Source organism: Bufo gargarizans, chromosome 6, assembly GCF_014858855.1.
Source record: "Bufo gargarizans isolate SCDJY-AF-19 chromosome 6, ASM1485885v1, whole genome shotgun sequence".
Taxonomy (NCBI): Eukaryota; Metazoa; Chordata; class Amphibia; order Anura; family Bufonidae; genus Bufo; species Bufo gargarizans.
The window spans coordinates 351,878,468-351,899,852 of record NC_058085.1 but is presented as its reverse complement, the minus strand read 5'-3'; the positions used below and the strand labels follow the sequence as shown (position 1 = coordinate 351,899,852).

Sequence of the window (21,385 nt, the reverse complement as noted above, 5' to 3'; positions counted from 1 at the left end):
TAACGTGGAAGTGTAACTTTCTGAACTTTGGGTCCGGCACTGAAAATGTGACATTGGTTGCATTTACGTAAACAAAGTATTTAAGCTTTCAATTTTATTAATTAGAATTTTAAAAAACAATAAAAAACGTTTTTTATGACTTTTTATGACAACTAATTTAAAAGGGTTATCTGAGACATTTCTACTGATGACCAATACTCTGGATGAGTGGGGGATCCTATCTGATCAGTGGGGGTCTGACACCCGGAACCCCGACGATCATCTGTTTAAGAAGCCCCCAGCACTCCTGTGAACGCTGCAACCTTCTCTGTGCTTACCAAGCACAGAGCTGTTCATTTCATAGTGGCCATTCTGAGCTTAGCCCCATTCTCTTCAATGGGGCTAAGCTGAACCTAGGCCGTGTGAATATGGCCTCAGAAAAACTCTCAGTAGGACATAACGCTACTGTGAGCGCCAGTGCCTTGTCAAACCGCTGATTGGCGGGGGCCCCAGGTGTTTGAACCCCACCAATCAGATTCAGATGATCTAACCAGAGGATAGGTCATCAGTAGAAAAGTCCCGGAAAGACCCTTTAACTCTCCATAAACATGTGCAAGTAAATGTACTGTATCAAATTAGTATTATAACATATCAGTTTTAGGAGTTTATGTCATGTACTTACTCTAATTTCAACCAAAGGATACTGAAAAAAAAAAAAGAAAGAAAAATATTAGTAGTTACAGTATATTTAAAATATACTTATATCAAATAATATATATTATGACCGATCATATCTAGTGAATATTATATGATGTATACTAAAGCTATAAACTCTAGGTTACTCAAGCCCCTCTCCTAATCAGAAGGCGAGGAGCCATTAAAAGGGGTTGTCCGAGTTAAATTAAAACTGGGGCTGCCCCTATAAATGTTCTAAAATAGCAAAAGAAGAAAAATATTTACAACTCTTCTTCACTGTGACTTCCCGTACTGTGCTTCCATCCTCGCCACGGCTGATTTCATCTTCCTGGCTGCAGCAGTGGCATTCTGTCCATACAGGTCACCATGCAGCCATCAATGGCATCAGCAGCATATAAGATAGTGATGAGGTCAATAATTGGCTGCAGCAGTGACATGGTGTGCACAGAATGCCACTGCTGTGAGCCAGAAAACAAACAGCTGTGGGAAAGCCCACTTATTAACAGCATTTGTATAAACCACATCTATTTTGGCCCTGGTGTAGCAGGCCAAATTAACCCCTTCCCAGACAAAACCCCGGTATAGTTTGGCCCAGGCCAGAGTATACCCAGGGGATTAACTGTCCTTGGCCAAACTTTACCCCGGGGTGTAAAATAGCCTAGGCCCAACTATACCCCTCCAGGCCAGACTATACCTGGAGGGATAAACTCTATACCCAGGGGTGTAAAATAGCCTAGGCCAGACTATATCCCTCCAGGCCATAATGAAGGTGCATGAATTGGCCTAGGCTAATTTATAACCCGGGTATATTTTGGCCTAGGCCAATTTATATATCGGAGTATGAACTAGCCCAGGCCACTTTAACCCCAGGTATAGTTTGGACTGTGGGTATAGTCTGGCCTGTTACACCGGGACAGCTCATATTTGCTAGGACTGCCTCTAAAAATTAGGAACGGTCCTTGCAAATTCAGAACTGTTGGCAACTGGGCCATAGACATAGGCATAGTAAAGCTGATTTTCTTGGTTCAAAATTAGCAGTCATACACATTGGGTGGATAACTTACTACACAGTGCCACATGAGAAGTGAAAATGATTACATTGAGGCACTTCAGAGTTTTCTATGCCACATATTCTAAAACTGTGATACAGTTTTTTACCTCACTAGTCCTTTACTCCTCACAATTCTCCGCTAAGCTGCCACTGAATCCTGTGGATACCACGATGACATGACCTCTGAGCAGTAATGGCCACCTGTCATACTGCACAGAAAATACTACAACTTCCTAACAGTGCAGTTGTCAGTTGTAGCATTTCTTAGCTACTTTCCAAGTGGCTTACGCCAGTGCTGCTGGGTGGTCTAGTGGTCATGGTCAGCACATTGTGGTGAGTGAAAGATTGTGGAGATCATCATTCATGTTTTTAGAAACATATTGATGAATTTGTGTCTTTGTTTATATCGTACTGTTGGACATTTTTATTTTATTTTTAGATGTTGATCTTTGATCCATTAGATAAGCCTTGCTTAGTTGTAGTGTTGATCGAGCATGCTTAGCTAAACACCTGTTCGGCTTGAACATCTCGATGCTCGACACATGGTGGTACTCGGCCGAGTACCGCATGTGCTCGAGCACCATGCTTGAGTCTCCTCCCCGCACTTTTCTTGCCTGCTACGCTGCCAATAAACGTGTGGCTAAGTACTGCCCTCACTGTAATGCCAGTAGCTATGTTGGCTACTGGCATTACAGTGATTGACTGGCTGGAACGTGTCATCGGGTGCCATTAGCACCCGATGATGCATGTTCGGTTCATTCGTAGTCAGGGAGAGCTGAGCATAGGAAGGGACAGAGTGTAGAATGTGTCATTGAATATTTTTTTTTTGTACAAAAACGTTTCAGAGACCCAAAAGTCCTTGGAAGGACTATTGTGTGCGACAGCAGCAATATATATTTTTAGCGCATCCTGCACTAAATACCGCGTAATAGGCCGTTGCTGACAGTTAAATTATTCGCGCCACATCTCCTGTGTAAAGTGTGCGCATCCCTAAAATATTACTGACATCCAGTGTACTTTTTCCATAGACACTGTGAACAGTGACATTACCTGTGGTACCTGTCCTGTATAACGTTTCCTCTTTAAATATTTTTTGCGCATACACTTCCAAATCCTATGCTACTGTACGTGTGACATACTTTCAAGCATATATTACATTTAAAATGAAGAAGGCGAGCAGTAAGGGACGAGGAAGTAGCTGTGATGCTGATGGTGCACGCAGGGGCCGTGGCTCTGGGCACAGAGAAACTGTGCTTGCTGCCAGAGCACAAGAAAAACAATCATCCATGATACCTAGCTTCATGTCCCAGTTTGCTCGCGAAGTCAGCCCAGGGTGAGCAGGTGGTTGGTTGGATAATGCAGCAGATAATGCTTCCAGTCGGTTAAGTACCACCCTGTCTTCCACCAAGTCCAGTCTCAGTAGCCAGGAGTAGAGATGGCCTTGCGGTTCGCCCGACAGTCGTTTCGCGGCCAACTTTGCTTGTCCGCCGGAGCCATATTCTTTTACATTGTGAAGAACTTTGACCCATGACACATCCAGCAGGTGGTACAGGACAGCCAATTGAGACTTTTCAGCACATGGACATATCCTCTACCATATAAATAAACCTGATCTGGCCGCCATTTTACATTCAGTCTTTTGCCAGTGTAGGGAGAGGTTGCTGTGTGGAGCAGGGACAGACTATTAGCCAACAAAGTCCTTTTAAGGACTAATATATGTGTGCTACCGATAAGTGTATACTGAGGGGTGTAATATACTTATAGTATACTTTCTAACATAGAAAGTATATTATAGTGCATTTTTATTGTGCAGCAGTTGTGTGCGGTTCTGCTGCAATACTGCAGCTACACAGAGTGCCAAACGCGATTGGAACAAATAATTTCTACTGGTATGATATACGAGTTGCCCCCCAAAAAACTGATTGAGGCAGGGGTGTGAAATACCAATAATATACTTTCTATATATTGCATTTGGGTAGTGCAGCATTTGTGTTATCGAATTTCAACTATTATCATAATGTTTTTTTTTCAAGAGGGGGTATTTTGTTAGCCATGTTTTTAATTCAATTTTATATTTTTAATTCTATTAAACATATGTATTTGACCTGTATTTCTACTGGCCTGCAGTAAAATTGATATCCATTGACCGTGTAATATACCTCCGGCCACATAATCACTTGATCTTTTCTGTCCTGTGAATGCCTAATGTTTGGTGCCTGTAGTCCAGTGGCCTACAGTACAATTTTTATCCATTGACCGCATAATGTACCTCGAGCCACATGATCAGAATTTCTTTTATGTCAGGTGAATGCCTAATTTTTAAGGCCCGTACTCCCGTGGCCTAAAATAACATGGCCCACCATGTACAGTCTGGCCAAACAAGTGATGCCACACTCGGATATTCCGAGGACATCTTTCTACCGCCATTAATTGATTTGGCCCTCTCGCCAAGCACACTTGAAGAGAGACATGAGATCTTGTGCCCTGATTCCCAATCTGTTGAGCATCCACAGTCACAAGAACATCACGGTGGGGAACAGCAATTAGTGTTAATGAGGTGGATGATGATGAGACACAGTTGCCAATAAGTCAACCACAATTACTGTCTCAAGAGGTTGATGAAGAGGATGAGACAGCTGTCAATCACTGAGGTTGTGGTTAGGTCAACAAATCAGGAGGATGATCAGAGTGAGGAAGTGGAAGAGGAAGTGATGAATGATCAAGTCACTGACCCAACCTGGGAAGGTGGAAAGCCGAGCAAAGGACAGCTGTACAGAGGGGGAGGAATCTTCAGCACCGCAACAGGCTGGAAGAGGCAGTGGGGTGAAAAAAGTGGGAAGGTGGGCCACACTAAACAGGCCCACAACTGTTCTACGGAGCACCCCCTTGCAGAAATCTCTCTTGTCAAGGGGTAGATGCTCCGCAGTATGGCGCTTTTATGAGGAAAGTGCGGACGACAGAAGAATAGTAGTTTGCAACCTGTGCCGTACCAAAATGAGCTGGGGCAAGAACACTAGCAACCTCACCACCACCAGCATGATCCGCCCTAATGGCATCCAAGCACCGTAATAAGTGGGACGAACGCCTGGGTCCACAATCGGTGTCTGCGGGTCACACCACTACCTCCTCTTCCCCTATGGTATGTGCTGGCCAATCCTCTGTCAAAGGCGCAGGCCTGGATGCCTCCTGCCCTGCACCTTCGCAAGCACCATCAGCGACCACTTCCGTGTCCCAGCGCAGCATCTAAATGTTCTTACCCCAGGCCTTTAAACACAAGCGAAAATACCCAGCCACCCAACCACAGGCCATAGCACTAAATGCGCAGCTTTCCAAATTACTGGCCCTGGAAATCTTGCCGTTTAGGCTTGTGGACACTGAGGCCTTCCGCAGCCTGATGTCGGTGGCCGTCCCGCATTACGCAGTCCCCAGCCACCACTATTTTTCAAGGTGTGCCATGCCCGCCTTACACCAACATGTGTCCAGTAATATCACATGTGCCCTGACCAACGCAGTTACTGGGAAGGTCCACTTAACCACGGACACATGGACAAGTGCAGGCATGGTTGTGTCTGACAATGGCAGTAACTTGGTGGCGGCTTAGGAGCTTGGCAAGCTCAGACACATCCCATGCCTAGCTCACGTGTTTAACCTAGTGGTTTAATAGTTTCTCAAAACCTACCCCAATTTGCCTGAGCTACTGGTGAAGGTGTGCCGCGTGTGTGCACATTTCCACCAGTTATTGACAGCTTCAGCCAGACTGTCAACTCTGCAGCAGCTCTTGAGATTGCCAGCTCACCGGCTGTTGTGCGACGTTAGCACACGCTGGAACTCCACATTCCACATGTTGGCCAGGCTTTTTGAGCAGCAGAGGGCAGTAGTGGAATACCAGCTGCAACATGGACGTCGCCTTTCCAGTCAGCTTCCACTATTCACAAGCGAGGAGTGGGCATGGATGTCTGACCTCTGTGAGGTTTTAAGAAACTTTGAGGAATCAACACAGATGGTGAGCAATGGTAACGCTATTATCAGCGTAACCATCCCACTTCTGTGTCTACTTAAACGCTCGTTGCCTACAATTAAGGACGACGCTTTGCATGTGGAAGAGGTGGAAATGGGGGAAGACATTACACGGGGTGATAGCCAGACCACCCTCAGTTAGTTTTCTCAGCACAAATTGGACGATGAAGAGGAGGAGGAGCAGGAGACGGATGCCTCGACTACAGAGGGTAGTACCCATGGAAGTTTAATTCCATCTGTTCAGCTTTGGTGGACAGAAGAGGAGGAAGAGGATGAGGAGATTGAGAGTGATCCTCCTGATGACAACAGCAAAGTCTTGCCTGTTGGTACTCTGGCACACATGGTTGACTTCATGTTAGGCTGGCTTTCCCACGACCCGCACGTTATACGCCTTTTAGACAACATGGATTGCTAGTTGTTCACCCTTCTCGACCCCCTTCTTGAACTTCTAATCTCTCATTCTTCTGGTAGAGAGTACGAGCAAAATGGTGCAATACCAGAAGATCCTTGTTGAGAAATTGCTCCAAAAATTTCCATCTGACAACGCTAGCCGCAGAGTCCGTAGTTCCTTGGCCAACCGAGGAGGGGAGACAAGGGGAATACACAGCAGTTCCAACAGAGGCAGGACAACACTCTCCAAAGCCTGGGACAGTTTCATGACACCCCGCCAGCACCCTCACCCTGATGCGCGGCCTAGTGTCACAAGGAGGAAAAATTTTGGAAGATGGTAAAGGAGTACATAGCAGACAGTATCAGCATCCTCAATGATCACTCAGTGCCTTGAAACTACTGGGTGTCCAAGCTGGACACGTGGCACGAACTGGCGCTCTACGCCTTGGAGGTGCTGGCCTGCCCTGAAAATAACATTGAAAGTTGATAGGGAAGTCATCCGAATGGATCGTCACCGTTATGGGGAAGTGCGATCGGCCCCAGGTTATCTAGTCACCAAATCAGCAGCAGGCCCTCGCCCATAATATTTCATATGGTCAGATCAGCAGATCCTTGCTCCAAATGTTTTTGAGGGTCAACAGCAGGCCATCAATCATAATTTTTCAAGGGTGTATGATGCCTTCCTTTATTTGTAACATAGGATGTATTGGAGTGCCAGTTCCTTGCAATTTTTGGCAGCCCTTTCCCTTAGTGAATAGGCTTTATGAGTGTAGGAATCCCACTACCTGAACAATTGTACCACAATGTGAATGGCAGCACTTGCACTTTATATACAAGTAAATATACAGGAAAGAATGTTTCCTAACAATTTTTCCTCTAAAATCGATTTTATCTTCGGTTTGGTGCGTATTATTGTCAGTCTGTAAAAGTGGCGTATTACTCGGACAACATTGTTCCCAGCAGCGACCTGGGAGTCCAAGATGTATCCATACATCCTCCCTATGCTGTTCCCAAACCATTTCGGTTTTGTCTCCATCAATTTCTGACCTTTTCCTATGAACCAGGCACCCTCCCCTCTTCAGAGCAGGGGTGCCTGGTTTAATGCTCGGGTTCTCCCATTGACTTTCATTATATTCGGGTACTTGGTAGAGCACCCGAGCATCCCGATGTGTTTGGCCAGAGCACCCGAGCACCCAAGCACTTACCTTTTTATTTAAGGGTAGAAATTCATGATTTACAGACATCAACCGGAATTTCACTAGAATAAAAATATATCAGAGTAACAGAAATTATTATCTCACAAATAAAACTTTTAATGTTGCTATGTATTACCCCAGAACTATAGGCACTAAAAGGTGTGTATATAGCTTGCATTGCATATTTTATTGTATGCTTCTGGCTTAGTTCCCACAAGAAATGGGTGGCAAATAGTGGCAAGGAACAGGGCTTACCACCATGTTCCTAATCTCTAGGTAGGAGTGGGATGGTCTTGCCAAGAGGAGAAGTTCCTGTCCAGAGACAGAAGGAAGAGGAAGTATATTTCAGAGCTCCTGTTATAGAGTCTCCTGGGAGAACTAATGGGAGAATTACTCAAACCATTTTCAAGTCTTGAGATGCTAGACAGTAGAGTGAACTGCTACTGTACCTTCATCATTAAAGACATTGCTGCAAGGTGAGGGATTGCAACCAGACTACAATTATGACAATATCATCTAAGTGCTGAAATTCTGGCTCCAAATTCTTGCTGTTGCCAGAGAAGATCTGCATTAAAGTCTGTTGCTACTTAATGTATTTTAGGTTCTACTTTGCACTTATTAAAAAAGTTTTGTTACAGTTAATTCTGGCCTCATCCTTCAGTAATACATTTCCACTACCGATCCCCAGAGAGCAATTGCTTGAGGGAGTACACAATGACACAACACTTCATTAGGGCCACTACCACTCCTGTCCTCTACACCGGCTCCTTGGGGGCTCTCTGCAAATATAGTGGCTTATTTAAATTTATTGTGTGGTCCTAAAAATCATTGTTGTCAGCAGCACATTCACTTTTTTAAGCAAGGGATGTGATGCTGACAATATGCAAACTATATTGTAACCAAATAATCTTGTTCGTCCACCATACAGGTTGCATTGACCTGTTGTATTTTCGATCGTGCTTATAATGCCTGGGACTGGCACCTATCTCAAGAACGGGGCCCTGCCTCGCATACACTGTGAATGAAGAAGTGACCATACATGTGAATAGAGAGGTCCGCTCTCCATTTCCTTCTATAGGAGTTCTGTGTCCTTGGCTATTGGAATGCTCATAGAAGTAAATAGGTAAAGTCATATATGTCAGGGTGCCTCGAGATGAGGCCCCCCCTCGAGATACGAATATTTAAGGACTAAGGTTTTAAAATTGCAGCCCTACTGAATGTAACAAGGTTTTCTGTTTTAAAACATATAACTATATGAATATCAGTAATGATAATCTTTGGTCTCGAAATACGTCTTTATTAGTTGTCTTTCATCTTACCTATATCTCCTGGCTTGTAAGTGGACTTATCAGTCTGAACAATGCACACATCACTTTTTTTTACAATAACGACTTTCTTGCTTTCATCCACATTGATATGTTCTCCATGTGCAGATACATGTAACTGCCAGACTGAATCATCCTCTTTTATCAATGGGACCTGATAAGAAATATAAATTATTATTATTATTATTATTATAATGTCATGTCTTTTGTGAGATTAGGAAACTCATTTCTTAAAGGACCATTCTCATTTCTTCAAATAAGCTATATTCTTTGTATAATGAAAGCTCTCTTGACAAGCTCTGTCTCTAATGCCACAGATGTAAGGCAGCTATCCTAAAAGTCAATGTTTGACCCTTTAAGTAGGCCTTGAGACATGACTTGTATGTTAAATAAGCAAGCGCCTCATCTGCAGACAGCTGTTTCAGGACATGACATTAAGCTGGACCAGCACGTAAGGGACCAGTGGCAGGTAATACCACTGTACTAAGTGCATCGGTTTGACTTGGGGCTAAACCCAGAGGGAAGAGACTCAGTGAGCTCTGTTGTTCACAGAGCCCCTGATGGTGGGGATAAACTTGCACCTCCAGGATGGTCCCAGTGCACTTGGCCACTTACCTGCAGATACTGATTGTGCAAGCACCAACGGTCCACACAACATAGGGACTGGAACTCAGGCACACAAACTGGAACCCCAACATAACCATACAGGACACAGTTCAGACAAGACAAACGGCAACCATAAACCAAGCAGATGCCTGGACCTCATGTGGTCACAGGCAGAGATGTCCACACAGGCAGACAAGCAGATGCCTGGACCCCATGCCGAACAACACATGGTGGTCACAAGCAGAGCTGCCCAAAGACTAGATGTCCTCATCCAGGCAACCCAGGAGCCCTGTCACTGAAGGCATAGACTCAGACTAACAGATGTCTGTTCCCCATGTGGAATTAGTCCATTGGAGAACAGACAGAGCTGCACTGCAAGCCACAGAATCGGACAAGGTGACCTTGATATCTCACTGGGTGACCACACGGGCAGGGCAGATTGAATAGCATAGAACCTGCACCCAGAAAAGCTGGAGACTGACCTAAGCCACAGCTAACAGGAATATATAGCATCTAGTAACCACACCCAGACCAAGACCTTAACCCCACAAGAACCAAGACAACAGGGAGGGGAGCATGCATAAACAAAGTACGGTTCACGCAGATTGCCTCAACTACATATGACTCATGGCAACCAGCCTACACAGCATCCACCTTAGCCAGAGCAACCAAGTGAGCAAAAATGGCAACCTGTGTCACAGTGAACCACACTGTGACATATATACAACTTGAAACCTTTCATTGTGAACTGTTTTGCCACTTTGGAATTGTATACAGACCTGGAAGGAATAGCACTCTGAATGATCATGGGTGGTTATTTTACATTCAGTTATAGTATGAATTTGGTCATCTTTCTTCAGCTCTATTTTGAGGTCAACCTCTCCCTTCAGGTCGAGGAAGGTCACACAGGCTTTCTCCTCGGTCCCCTGCTGTAAGTTTGCAGGAACTGTAATCACATAATGGCTGTGGACACAAAGAATAAGAACTGTTAAGTCATTAATATAGTAAAATACAGGAGCAATAAAAGTGGAATTAAATTGTTTTGATTGCTACTGTTAGTTGTAGACTTCAGGTATACTAGTAAAAGGAACACTAAACATAAAAAATGCACACACACAAAATATCCTAACAATTCTTCAAGCTTTTCTTCTTTATTCTCATAATCTAATTTTGTCCCGTTTTACATTTAAAACCTGAGAAATATGAATAAACCTTTAGTATGTCACCCTGGAGATTAGCCATGTCATCCTCCTCCACAGTGTCCTCCTCTGTCTGTTAAAGGGCATCTGTCAGCAGTTTTGTACCTATGACGCTGGCTGACCTGTTACATGTGCGCTTGGCAGCTGAGCGCATCAGTGTTGGCCCCTTGTTCATATGTGTCCACATTGCTGACAATTATGTTTTAGTGTATGCCATTAAGCCTTTAGAAGCAATATTGGCATTGGCGTTACACCGAGATGCTCTGCTCTCTCTGCAACTGCTGCACCCTCTGCACTTTTATTGACAGGTCAGACAGTGAAAATGTCATCACATCTGGTCCTACTCTTGTCTAACAGTGGGGAGGTCACGGCAGTTGCAGAGAAAGTGTAGCTTCTAGGTGTAATGACAACGCCCCCGTTGCTCTTAGAGGCTCATTTGCATATATTAAAACATTTTTCTCAGCAATGCGGGCACATATGAACATGGGACCAACACAGATGCCTGCAGCTGCCCAAGCGCACATGTAACAGGTCAGCCAGTGTCTCAGGTACAAAACTGCTGACAGATGCCCTTTAAAGGGTCATTGAGTTTTGATTAAACTTTTGATATGTCATAGATACATTTTGATTGGTGGGGGTCTGAATGATGAGACCCCCACAGATCCCTAGAATGAGGAGATAGATGCCGAAGGTGTCAGGTCCAATGCGCAGATTTTATACATATGGTCTGGGGGTGCCCGCTGATCCAGGATTTTTGGACCAATGTCTTCTCTGAACTCCGGAGATGCTCCTCATATAATTATGAAGCAGATATAAGCACTGCGGTTCTAGGCGATTCTTTATTTGATGAGCAGGGACGGGAAAATCTGTTCTGTATGAAATCATTTCTGCTCGCTAGGAATTGGGGCTCAAATAATTCCTTGTCGGTTTCTGAATGGCGCCAACTTGTTGATAAAGTGAGGAAATATGAAAAACTTGCTATTGGTAATAAGTCCCAGAAAATTAGAAGGGAGAGAACTTGGCTGCTGTGGTCGTAAGGTCCTGTTCGCCGTGGATGCGCCCACTTTTTGATACTAGTTTGGCATGTAGGAAAGAAAAGACTACCAAATGTGTGAATATTTTTGTAATAACATGTATGTCAATTTTTTATGTTATGGACAAAATAAAAGTGAATTAATAAAAATAAAAAAAAGAATGAGGAGAAAGAAGTGTCCTCACTGCAGGGAAGAGAATCTCGATGTACTTTCTATTTAGTGTGTCTCACGTTCTGTTCTGCTGAGAGAGAGCATGATATGCTAGTGCTTCCCTAACCTTGTTCTAGTGATTGTGAGGATCTGAACACTCAGACCCCCACCAATCAAAACCTTTGGTATGTGTCTATGACAGTGATACTGTATGTTTCTGTGATCTGTGACTCTTTAAACACTGACGGTTGTTTATGTGAAGATCCATACCTCCCAACTTTTGAAAAGAAGGAAGAGGGACGCTATGTGTAGCGCACAAAGTGCGTTGCGGCAAATATTTTCCGCACTAGGTCACTAGGTCATGCCTCTAATTCCGCCCAAAACATAACTAAACACCTAATACTATCCAGTCCCCTAAATGCCCCCACATACAATAGCAATTATTCCCCCTTTATTCCACCCTTCACAGATTATGCCAAAATATGTGCCCCCTCACAGTAGTTATGACATACATATGACCCCTCACAGTAATATGCCTAGTAGAGATGAGCAAATTGAAGCTGACAAAGTCAAATTCGTTCCAAATTTCAGTAAAAATTTGATTCTGAACTAATGCAAATTTCCTCGCACTTCGTGCAATTTTTCCTAGCGTGGCGGCTAGCCGGCTACAATGGCGGCTAAAATGGCGGCTACACGAGTGAGGACATGGGGCAAGGAACTTTTGGAAGGCAGGATGACCCATAATGCCATGCATGCAGCCAATCAGCAGCCAGCCAGCCCTGTGATGTCACAGACCTATAAATATGGCAGCCATCTTAGAGTCTGCCATTCACTATGGCACTTTGTTCAGGGACAGACGTGTAGGCAGGCGCTAGGGAGAGTGAAAGAAAAACTAATTGTAAAAAAAAAAGAAAAAAGGAAAGAAGCGATTTACTAGTGCAGGGAAAGGATAGTAAGAGGAATCATTTCACTGGAAGGGAGAGTCGTGTGCAGGTGCTAGGGAGAGTCATAGGAAAATCCTCATTGTGAAAAAAAAAAGTGTTTTACAAGTGCAGGGAAACATTACTTGGGGATCCAGATAGTCTCATAATACAGCTCCGTCATCCCAGCAATTAGCAAGTGCTATGTTGAAAAGCCTTTAGTGGCAAAATATAAATATATACGTCACTTTTGTTGTTATTTGCACTAAAAGCATTTATTGCCATATTTCTAGAGAAAAATAGAAAAATAGACTAAGTTCATATTAGCTGTTATTTGCCCTAAAAGCGTATATTGCCCTAAAAGCGTAGTTCACTTTTTCTGTTATTTACTTAGATAACGTTTAGTGGCCTATTTTAGTCCAATACGAGAAATATACGCAGTTCACTTTTGCTGTTTTTTACACTGAAATCGCTTCGTTGCCAATTTCAAATACTTTAGTTGCCTATCTCAGTAAAAAAATAAATATACATTTGGCGCCTTTAGGGGTGTTTTAATTTGCTTTTAATTTATTTAGTTCATCTAAAAATATGTCAGACAGAGAAGGGCCAGGCCCTGCACAGGGGAGTGTCAGAGGCGTAAATGATTCTGGCACAGGCACAGGTCGCAGCAGAGTTAGGGGGCATGGCAGCAGGGTTTCTTCCCAAGGCCTGAGGTCCACATGTCACCTAGCGGTCGTGTCTTGACCTGCAACCCAGCGGTTCTTGATTGGTTGACTGAATCTTCGACTTCGTCGCAAGTGACAGCAGCACCAGCAGCCTGAGTCTAGAGTCGCTGATGAGCAGCTTTATTCACCCGCATAGTGAAGAAACTACTCACCAGCAGCAGCAGGTAGATCTGGAGCAGCAGCTGAACCATCAGATGGTGGCATACTTTGACAGCACCCTGCCAGCCGTCATAGAAGATCCACTGGACTACTGGGCAGCCAAACTGGATTTGTGTCCGCAACTGGCTGAGTTTTCCCTGGAAAAGCTGTCCTGCCTGGCCAGTAGTGTGACATCAGAGCGGGTGTTTAGTGCAGCGGGGGCCTTAGTTACCCCAAGAAGAACTTACCTGTCCACCCAAAATGTGTAGAGACTTTCTTTTGTCAAGATGAATCAGGCATGGATCAGCCAGAATTTCCACCCACCAATGCCTGATGCATCAGATTAGATCATCCATCTTCACACTATGTCACCATGTCACTCTGTGGTATCATGCTGCTGCTGCTGCCATGTCCACACTATATGACCTTGCCACTCTGTGGTATCATGCTGCTGCTGCTATTGCTGCCATCTCCAATATATGTCACCTTGCCACGTTGTGGCCTTCTGATGCTGCCATGTCTACACTATGTCACCTTGCCACTCTGTGGTATCATGCTGCTGCTGCTGTTGCTGTCATCTCCACACTATGTCACCGTGCCACTTTGTGGCATCCTGATGCTGCCATGTCCACACTATGTCACCTTGCCATTCTGTAGTATCATGCTGCTGCTGCTGCCATGTCCACACTATATGACCTTGCCACTCTGTGGTATCACGCTGCTGCTGCTGTTGCTGCCATCTCCACACTATGTCACCTTGCCACTCTGTGGCCTCCTGATGCTGCCATCTCCACACTATGTCACCGTGCCACTCTGTGGCCTAATCATACTGCTGCTGTCACCTCCACACTTTGTTATTGTGCCACTCTGTGGTCTCCTGATGCTGTTGCCACCTCCAGACCCTGTCATTGTGCCACTTGGCACTTCTGTTGCCAATTCTGCTTCCACCTAGCCACTATGTCATAGGGCCACTCTGTGGACTTCTAATGCTGTTACCACCCTCCTCACTCTATGATGGGGTCGCTATTGTCCTTGTTTGGCATTCTTGAAATCACCATTTATTTGACCTTTCTTCTGATCGATCAGAAGGAAGGAAAAATGAGACGCACAACGGATTCTGTCTGTGTAGCAGCTGTAAGGCCTGGATGGTCGCATTAAAATTGGCTTATGATTTGGTAGCCAAAAGCAGGAGTGGGTACAAAACACAGAAGACATGCAAATATTGCCTTCAAGTGTCATCTCTGTTTTAGATCCACTCCTGTTTTTTTTTTTTGGCATTACCAATACTGATGGATTACTGAGCAAATGCTGACCGAGTGAAGGCGGATGCTCCTCAGACAGGATCTGTTTTTGTGGGTTATTGTGCTGACGGATCAGAGGAAGGGCAAAATAATCAGTGACGTCAACACAAACTTACTGCTGTCACCCTCTCCACTTTGTCGGGCGGCTCTACTTGTATAAGCATTTAATAGAACAGGTTCTGTAGACATCTATGTGGAATCAGCTGATGACGGTGTAAAAGGAGTGCGCTTCTTCTTGACGCTAACATCGACCTGTAAGGCTGAGTTCATACTTGAGTTATTTGGTCAGTTTTGGCCCCGTGACTGCCCAAATAAGTGAAGTGTGCAGTGATTCTAATAGCGACGCCTGTCATCTGCAAATAAGGGCTCTTTCACACTTGCGTTGTCCGGATCCGGCGTTTACTCCATTTGCCGGAATTACACGCCGGATCCGGAAAAACGCAAGTGAACTGAAAGCATTTGAAGACGGATCCGTCTTCAAAATGCGTTCAGTGTTACTATGGCAGCCAGGACGCTATTAAAGTCCTGGTTGCCATAGTAGTAGTGGGGAGCGGGGGAGCGGTATACTTACAGTCCGTGCGGCTCCCGGGGCGCTCCAGAGTGACGTCAGAGCGCCCCATGCGCATGGATGACCTGCCATGCGATCACGTCATCCATGCGGTGGGGCGCCCTGACGTCACTCTGAAGCGCCCCGGGAGCCGCACGGACGGTAAGTATACTGCTCCCCCGCTCCCCACTACACTTTACCATGGTTGCCAGGACTTTAGCATCCCGGCAGCCATGGTAACCATTCAGAAAAAGCTAAACGTCGGATCCGGCAATGCACCAAAACGACGTTTAGCTTAAGGCCAGTTCCGGATTAATGCCTTTCAATGGGCATTAATTCCGGATCTGGCCTTGCGGCAAGTGTTCAGGATTTTTGGCCGGAGCAAAAAGTGCAGCATGCTGCGGTATTTTCTCCGGCCCAAAAACGTTCCGTTCTGGAACTGAAGACATCCTGATGCATCCTGAACGGATTTCTCTCCATTCAGAATGCATTAGGATAAAACTGATCAGGATTCTTCCGGCATAGAGCCCCGACGACGGAACTCTATGCCGGAAGAAAAGAACGCAAGTGTGAAAGAGCCCTTAGTGCGCTTCTTGACGCTAACATGGACCCGTAAGGCTGAGTTCATACTTGAGTTATTTGGTCAGTTTTGTCCTTTTGGACTCAATTCCACCAATTTTCCCTGCACCTACCTATTTAACTAAGACTTAACTTTTATTCTCTATTACTTAATATTACTGGTGTGAATAGCTAGTTCATTAAAATTAAAATTCCAGTAATCACTGCCCTTCATATATACCCTAGGGGCGTGAGGCTCTGATTTTATAACAGCAAATCACTGTCGCTTAACAGTACAAGCAAAATGACACACACAGTGCATATATAATACACAGGAAGCGCGCAGCCTGTTGGCACAAGTGTATACAAACCCAGTAGGAGGTTAACCTAGTCAGGTGACTATCCTGACAAGGTGGTCTAAGTGATATATGAAGGGCAGTGATTACTGGAATTTAAATTTTAATGAACTAGCTATTCACACCAGTAATATTAAGTAATAGAGAATACAAGTTAAGTCTTAGTTAAATAGGTAGGTGCAGGGAAAATTGGTGGAATTGAGTCCAAAAGGACATTAGTAGTAGCGAATGTTGGTCAACACACCATACCCCTGCTCTTAAAGGGGAAGTACAGTAATTGTATTTGGTCAGTTTTGGCCCTGTGACTGCCCAAATAAGTGAACTGTGCAGTAATTCTAATAGTGACGCCTGTCATCTGCATGTCATACTGACTCACAGTATTATTTCACTACCCTAGCACACTCCCTATGCATGTTACTGCAAGGCACAGTGTTCTACACCCATATAAAGGCTCTCTGCAGCCAGGAAATAGCCGATTCATCGTGAATATATTCGGATCGAATCGAATATTTGAGAAATTCGCTCATCTCTAATGCCTAGATATGTGCCCCTTCACAGTAGTTATGCCCTGATGTGTCCCCTCACAGTAGTTATGCCCCGATATGTGCCCCCTCACAGTAGTTATGCCCTGATATGTGTCCCCCTCACATTAGTTATGCCCAGATATGTGTCCCCTCATAGTAGTTTTGCCCCGATATGTGCCCCCTCACAGTAGTTATGCCCTGATATGTGCCCCCTCACAGTAGTTATGCCCTGATATGTGTCCCCTCACAGTAGTTATGCCCTGATATGTGTCCCCCTCACATTAGATATGCCCATATATGTGTCCCCTCATAGTTTTGCCCCGATATGTGCCCCCTCACAGTAGTTATGCCCTGATATGTGTCCACTCACAGTAGTTGTGTCCAGAAATGTGCCCCCTCACAGTAGTTATGTCCAGATATGTTTTCCCTCACAGTAGTTATGCCGAGATATGTGTCTCCTCAAAGTACTAATGCCCAGATGTGTGCCCCCCACAGTAGCTATGTCAAGATATGTGCCCCCTCACAATAGTTATGTCCAGATATGTTTTCCCTCACAGTAGTTATGCCCAGATATGTGTCCCCTCACAGTAGTGATGCCCAGATGTGTGCCCCTCACAGTAGTTATGTCAAGATATGTGCCCCCTCACAGTAGTTATGGCCAGATATGTGCCCCCTCACAGCAGTTATGGCCAGATAAGTGCTCCCTCACAATAGTTATGTCCTGATATGTGCCCCCACACAGTAGTTATGCCCAGATATGTCCACTCTCACAGAAATATAGCCAGGATTGTGCCCCCTCAGAGTAATATGGCCAGGATTTTGCCCCCTCACAGAAATATTCCCTGGATTGTGCCCCCTTTACAGAGATATTCCCTGGATTGTGCCCTCTCACAGTAATGTGCCTATGATTGCACCCCCTTCACAGAAAGTTAAAAAAAAATCCACATACTCACCTTGTTCCCCAGCAGCAGCAGGATACACATCGGCTGCTCTTGTCTGTGTAGAAGGGGGAGGAGAAGAGGCTGACTGCCGACCGGCCCCGCCGCTTGCCGAGACTAGCAGTGTGGAGTGCTGGCAGGAGGGCTCTCTGCTCAACCGCTCTCTGCTTCATCATTACATGCAACTGTCTATGCTGAAGTAGGGACAGCTGCTTGAGAGTGGGACATACCTCCCCTGTACTGGGACCGCGGGACAGCCTCTGAAATCTGGGACTGTCCCACCAGATCCCGGACGGTTAGGAGGTATGCAAAATCCATCTAATGTTTCCTGGGTCGGATTAACCATAGTAGAAATGGTACAAGTGCTCCATGCTCCACAGTGCACCATTACTGGGAAGCATCTGGCAGCACCAGTGGGAGAAGGGAACCATTGGTTCCCTGCCACGTCAGTCCTGGCACTTTCCTAGGATGTAGGCTGCAGAATGACATCATAGCACCACTTTCAACGTTCCACAGCAGCATACCCGACAGAAGAGGCTAGGTCTGCATCCTTGCATCATTGGACTGCATCGTGGACAGGTAAGTGTTATAGGTTGAGATTGTCTTCCCTCTGAAGTCATTAAAGGGGTTGTCTCACTTCAGTAAGTTTCATTTATTATGTAGAGGAAATTAATACAAGGCACTTACTAATGTATTGTCCATATTGCCTCCTTTGCATTTTTTCATCACATTATACACTGCTCGGTTCCATGGTTATAGAGCACCCTGCAATCCATCAGTGGTGGTCGTGCTTGCACATTATAGGAAAAAGCATCAGCCCCTCTGGTGGCCGGGGCCACGGGAACGCACATAGGCTGCTGCTTTTTCTTATAGTGTGCAAGCACGACCACCACTGATGGATTGCAGGGTGGTCTGTAACCATGGAAACGAGCAGTGTATAATATGATAGAAAAAAGAATCCATCCAGCAAAAGAAGGAATAGGGATAATAACAATATATTAGTAAGTGGCTTGTATTAACTTTGTCTACATGATAAATGCCACTTACTGAAGTGAGACAACCCCTCTAATTTACCCTGTTCCAGCAGGCTAGAATGGAGTGGGTAAAATTAGGTCCTCCCCTCTCCATGTACCCTAATCTTAATAGTAACCTGAATACTTACCCTAAGGGCTTATTCACATAACTGTAGGCTGTCCGTGCTCGCATTGTGGACTGCAAGCCCATTGACTTGAATGGGTTCACAATCCACTAGATGGGGAGCGGTACAAAGTAGAAGCACGGATCGGAAGCCCACGGAAGCACCATGAAGTGATTCTTTGGGCTTTTGCAGAGTCCACACCTCAATACAGGATTCCCATGGCCGGTGCCTGTACATTGCGGACCGCAATCTGCAGTACGCAGTTAGATTCCTAACTCTAATAATAACCCTAATACTAAGCCCTGTTCCGCTATGGGAGGCAGAAAAGATGCAGCCACCAACACGGCTGTCCATGCTAAAATTTTGCTGCAAAAGCCATTTTGCGATCATCCCATAACATCAAGGTTTCAGAAGAGGAATGCGTCCTGTTTAGGGCAGATTCAGGTGTGTAAATAGAAATCATGGGGCCCCGTAGCAAAAATCTGAATCCCCTCCCACAATAAAAAGTACATTTATTACAGCCGATTAGTGAGGGTGTGGTATGTTAAGGTAATGTCGATGAAGAAAACTGCATTAATTGAGAAAAGTGTATTTAGTGGATTTTTTGTGTTTTTTTTTTTTTAAACATTTTATGTGTATTATGTTTGCAGTGTCCACACAGAGCATTGCTAGGGTTAAAATGGCAGAATTAGAACTAGCTGAATTAGTGTGCTACACCCACAGCTCATGGCGCGGTGCCAATTTCAGAGCCTGTGCCATCACAGCGCTGTACATGTACATAAGAGTTTAAAAACAAAAAGAAAGAAAGAAGTATACCATACAGATACAGTATGCTTCAAGTTCTGAGGGGGGACCAGTTCCTGCCCACCATTGCCTTATTAGAAATAGGCTATTACTAGGACAAAGAGAGGCAGGGAATGGATCGCCCCTCAGATCTGGAAGCATAAGTGGGTTGAGGAGGGGTTGTATTTCTATGAGGGGTGCGGTGTCTATGAGGGAAGGGTTGTAAATTATGTTTGTGGCATATAGTAAGCTTATAGTAATCTATTACTACTAGTGCAAGCCACACAGACCCCCCCCCCCCCCATATTCCTGCCTCCTGCACAATGTGAGTGTCTCTACACCCTAACAGTCACTCACACAATATGCTGACTGCTGCAGTTGTGTCTGCTGGGTGCTGGCTGAATCAGTGGGAGTCCTAACTTTTTCAGTACATATGCCCCAGCATACAGTCTCCCGGAAGGTCACAGGATGTCAGGACATCAGCCACAGGCTGCATTGAAGACGGGTGGGCTCTCACTACTTCAACACTACATGACTGGCAGAGCCCAGAGCAGAGGTCAGGAGGAGGACAGGGGCCCTTGTTTATCTTTCTAATATCAAAGGGGTTGTCCGAGTTCAGAGCTAAACCCGGACATATCCCCTATCCCCATCTTCACCCCTCCGGCCACCCTGATATGAGCATCGGAGCATTTCATGCTCCGATGCTCTCCCTTGCCCTGCGCTCGATCAAAAGGGCTTTTTTGTATATATTTATGACACTGCTAGGTGGAGGCTTCTGCCTAGCAGTGTTGCCAGTGACGTCACTGGCTCTGATTGGGCGGTCTTTAGTGCTGCCCTAGCTATTTTACAGGATAAAGCCCGCCCATTAATGCCACCAGGCTCATTACTAGGCGAAGGCCTCCACCTAGCTTTCCCCATGAACAGCCTGGTACATTACCGGATCTTCAAAATTCAGCACAGGGCAAAGTAGAGCATCAGAGTATTAAATGCTCTGATCCTAATGTCAGGGGTGCTGGAGGGGTGAAGATGAGGATATGGAGCTCACGGGCCCCATAGCAACTGCATGGTCAACCTATATTGACAGTATGCCACCGGGCAGATTGGTTCATGCCTTATGGGTTAGGCTATATTCACACTAGCGGCAAGACGGATCCGACAGGCTGTTCACCCTGTCGGATCCGTCCTGCCGCTATTTCGCCGTGCCGCAGGACTAAAATTACTGCATGTGTCACTTTTTTAGTCTGGCGGCCTCTCACCACGAACTGCAGTGCTGCGCTGGAGCTCCGCCCCCATTATAGTTAATGGGGATGGAGCGGTGGTCCGTCGGCACGGCAAAATAGCGGCAGGATGGATCCGACAGGGTGAAGAGCCTATCGGATCCGTCCTGCCGCTAGTGTAAAAGTACCCTTACTGACCCCCCTTCCCAGTAGTGTAGTGGACATAGTAATTGTTTGACCCTGATAGAAATAGGTCTCTTTTTCAACTGTACTATGTCACTCATTTATAGCTCCTCAAACATGACAGTAGATAGACAATTTTCTTCCATTTTGGAAGAGAGCTACCCTTAAAAGCTACCCACCAGCTAGATCTCCACAAGGAAAAGTGACACCTTTCAAGGCTACAGTAACTTCAAGCATATCCAAGCATATACAGTAACTTCAAGCATTTGCTTTCACAATCTAGTTATTTAAAGTATAACTGTCATATATATTTTTTTTTTTGGAAGTATTGGATTGTGGTGATTAATATCTCCTTGGTGGCCCTATTTCAACTTTTCACTGTGTATTCAATTACCCCTTAATTCCACAGTTTTG

General features: G+C 45.2%; 1 protein-coding gene across 1 annotated transcript in view; it reads right to left on the bottom strand.

Moving 5' to 3' along the window:
• LOC122940242 (alpha-2-macroglobulin-like) overlaps positions 1-21,385 on the bottom strand; it is a 140,867-nt gene that overhangs the window by 118,624 nt on the left and 858 nt on the right. Inside the window, exons 2-5 of the mRNA XM_044296776.1 lie at positions 10,040-10,223; positions 8,649-8,808; positions 7,339-7,391; positions 662-682 (exon numbers count right to left, since the gene is read on the bottom strand). Of these exons, the coding sequence (XP_044152711.1) occupies positions 662-682; positions 7,339-7,391; positions 8,649-8,808; positions 10,040-10,223 (418 nt within the window). The remainder of the gene's footprint in view (positions 1-661; positions 683-7,338; positions 7,392-8,648; positions 8,809-10,039; positions 10,224-21,385) is intronic.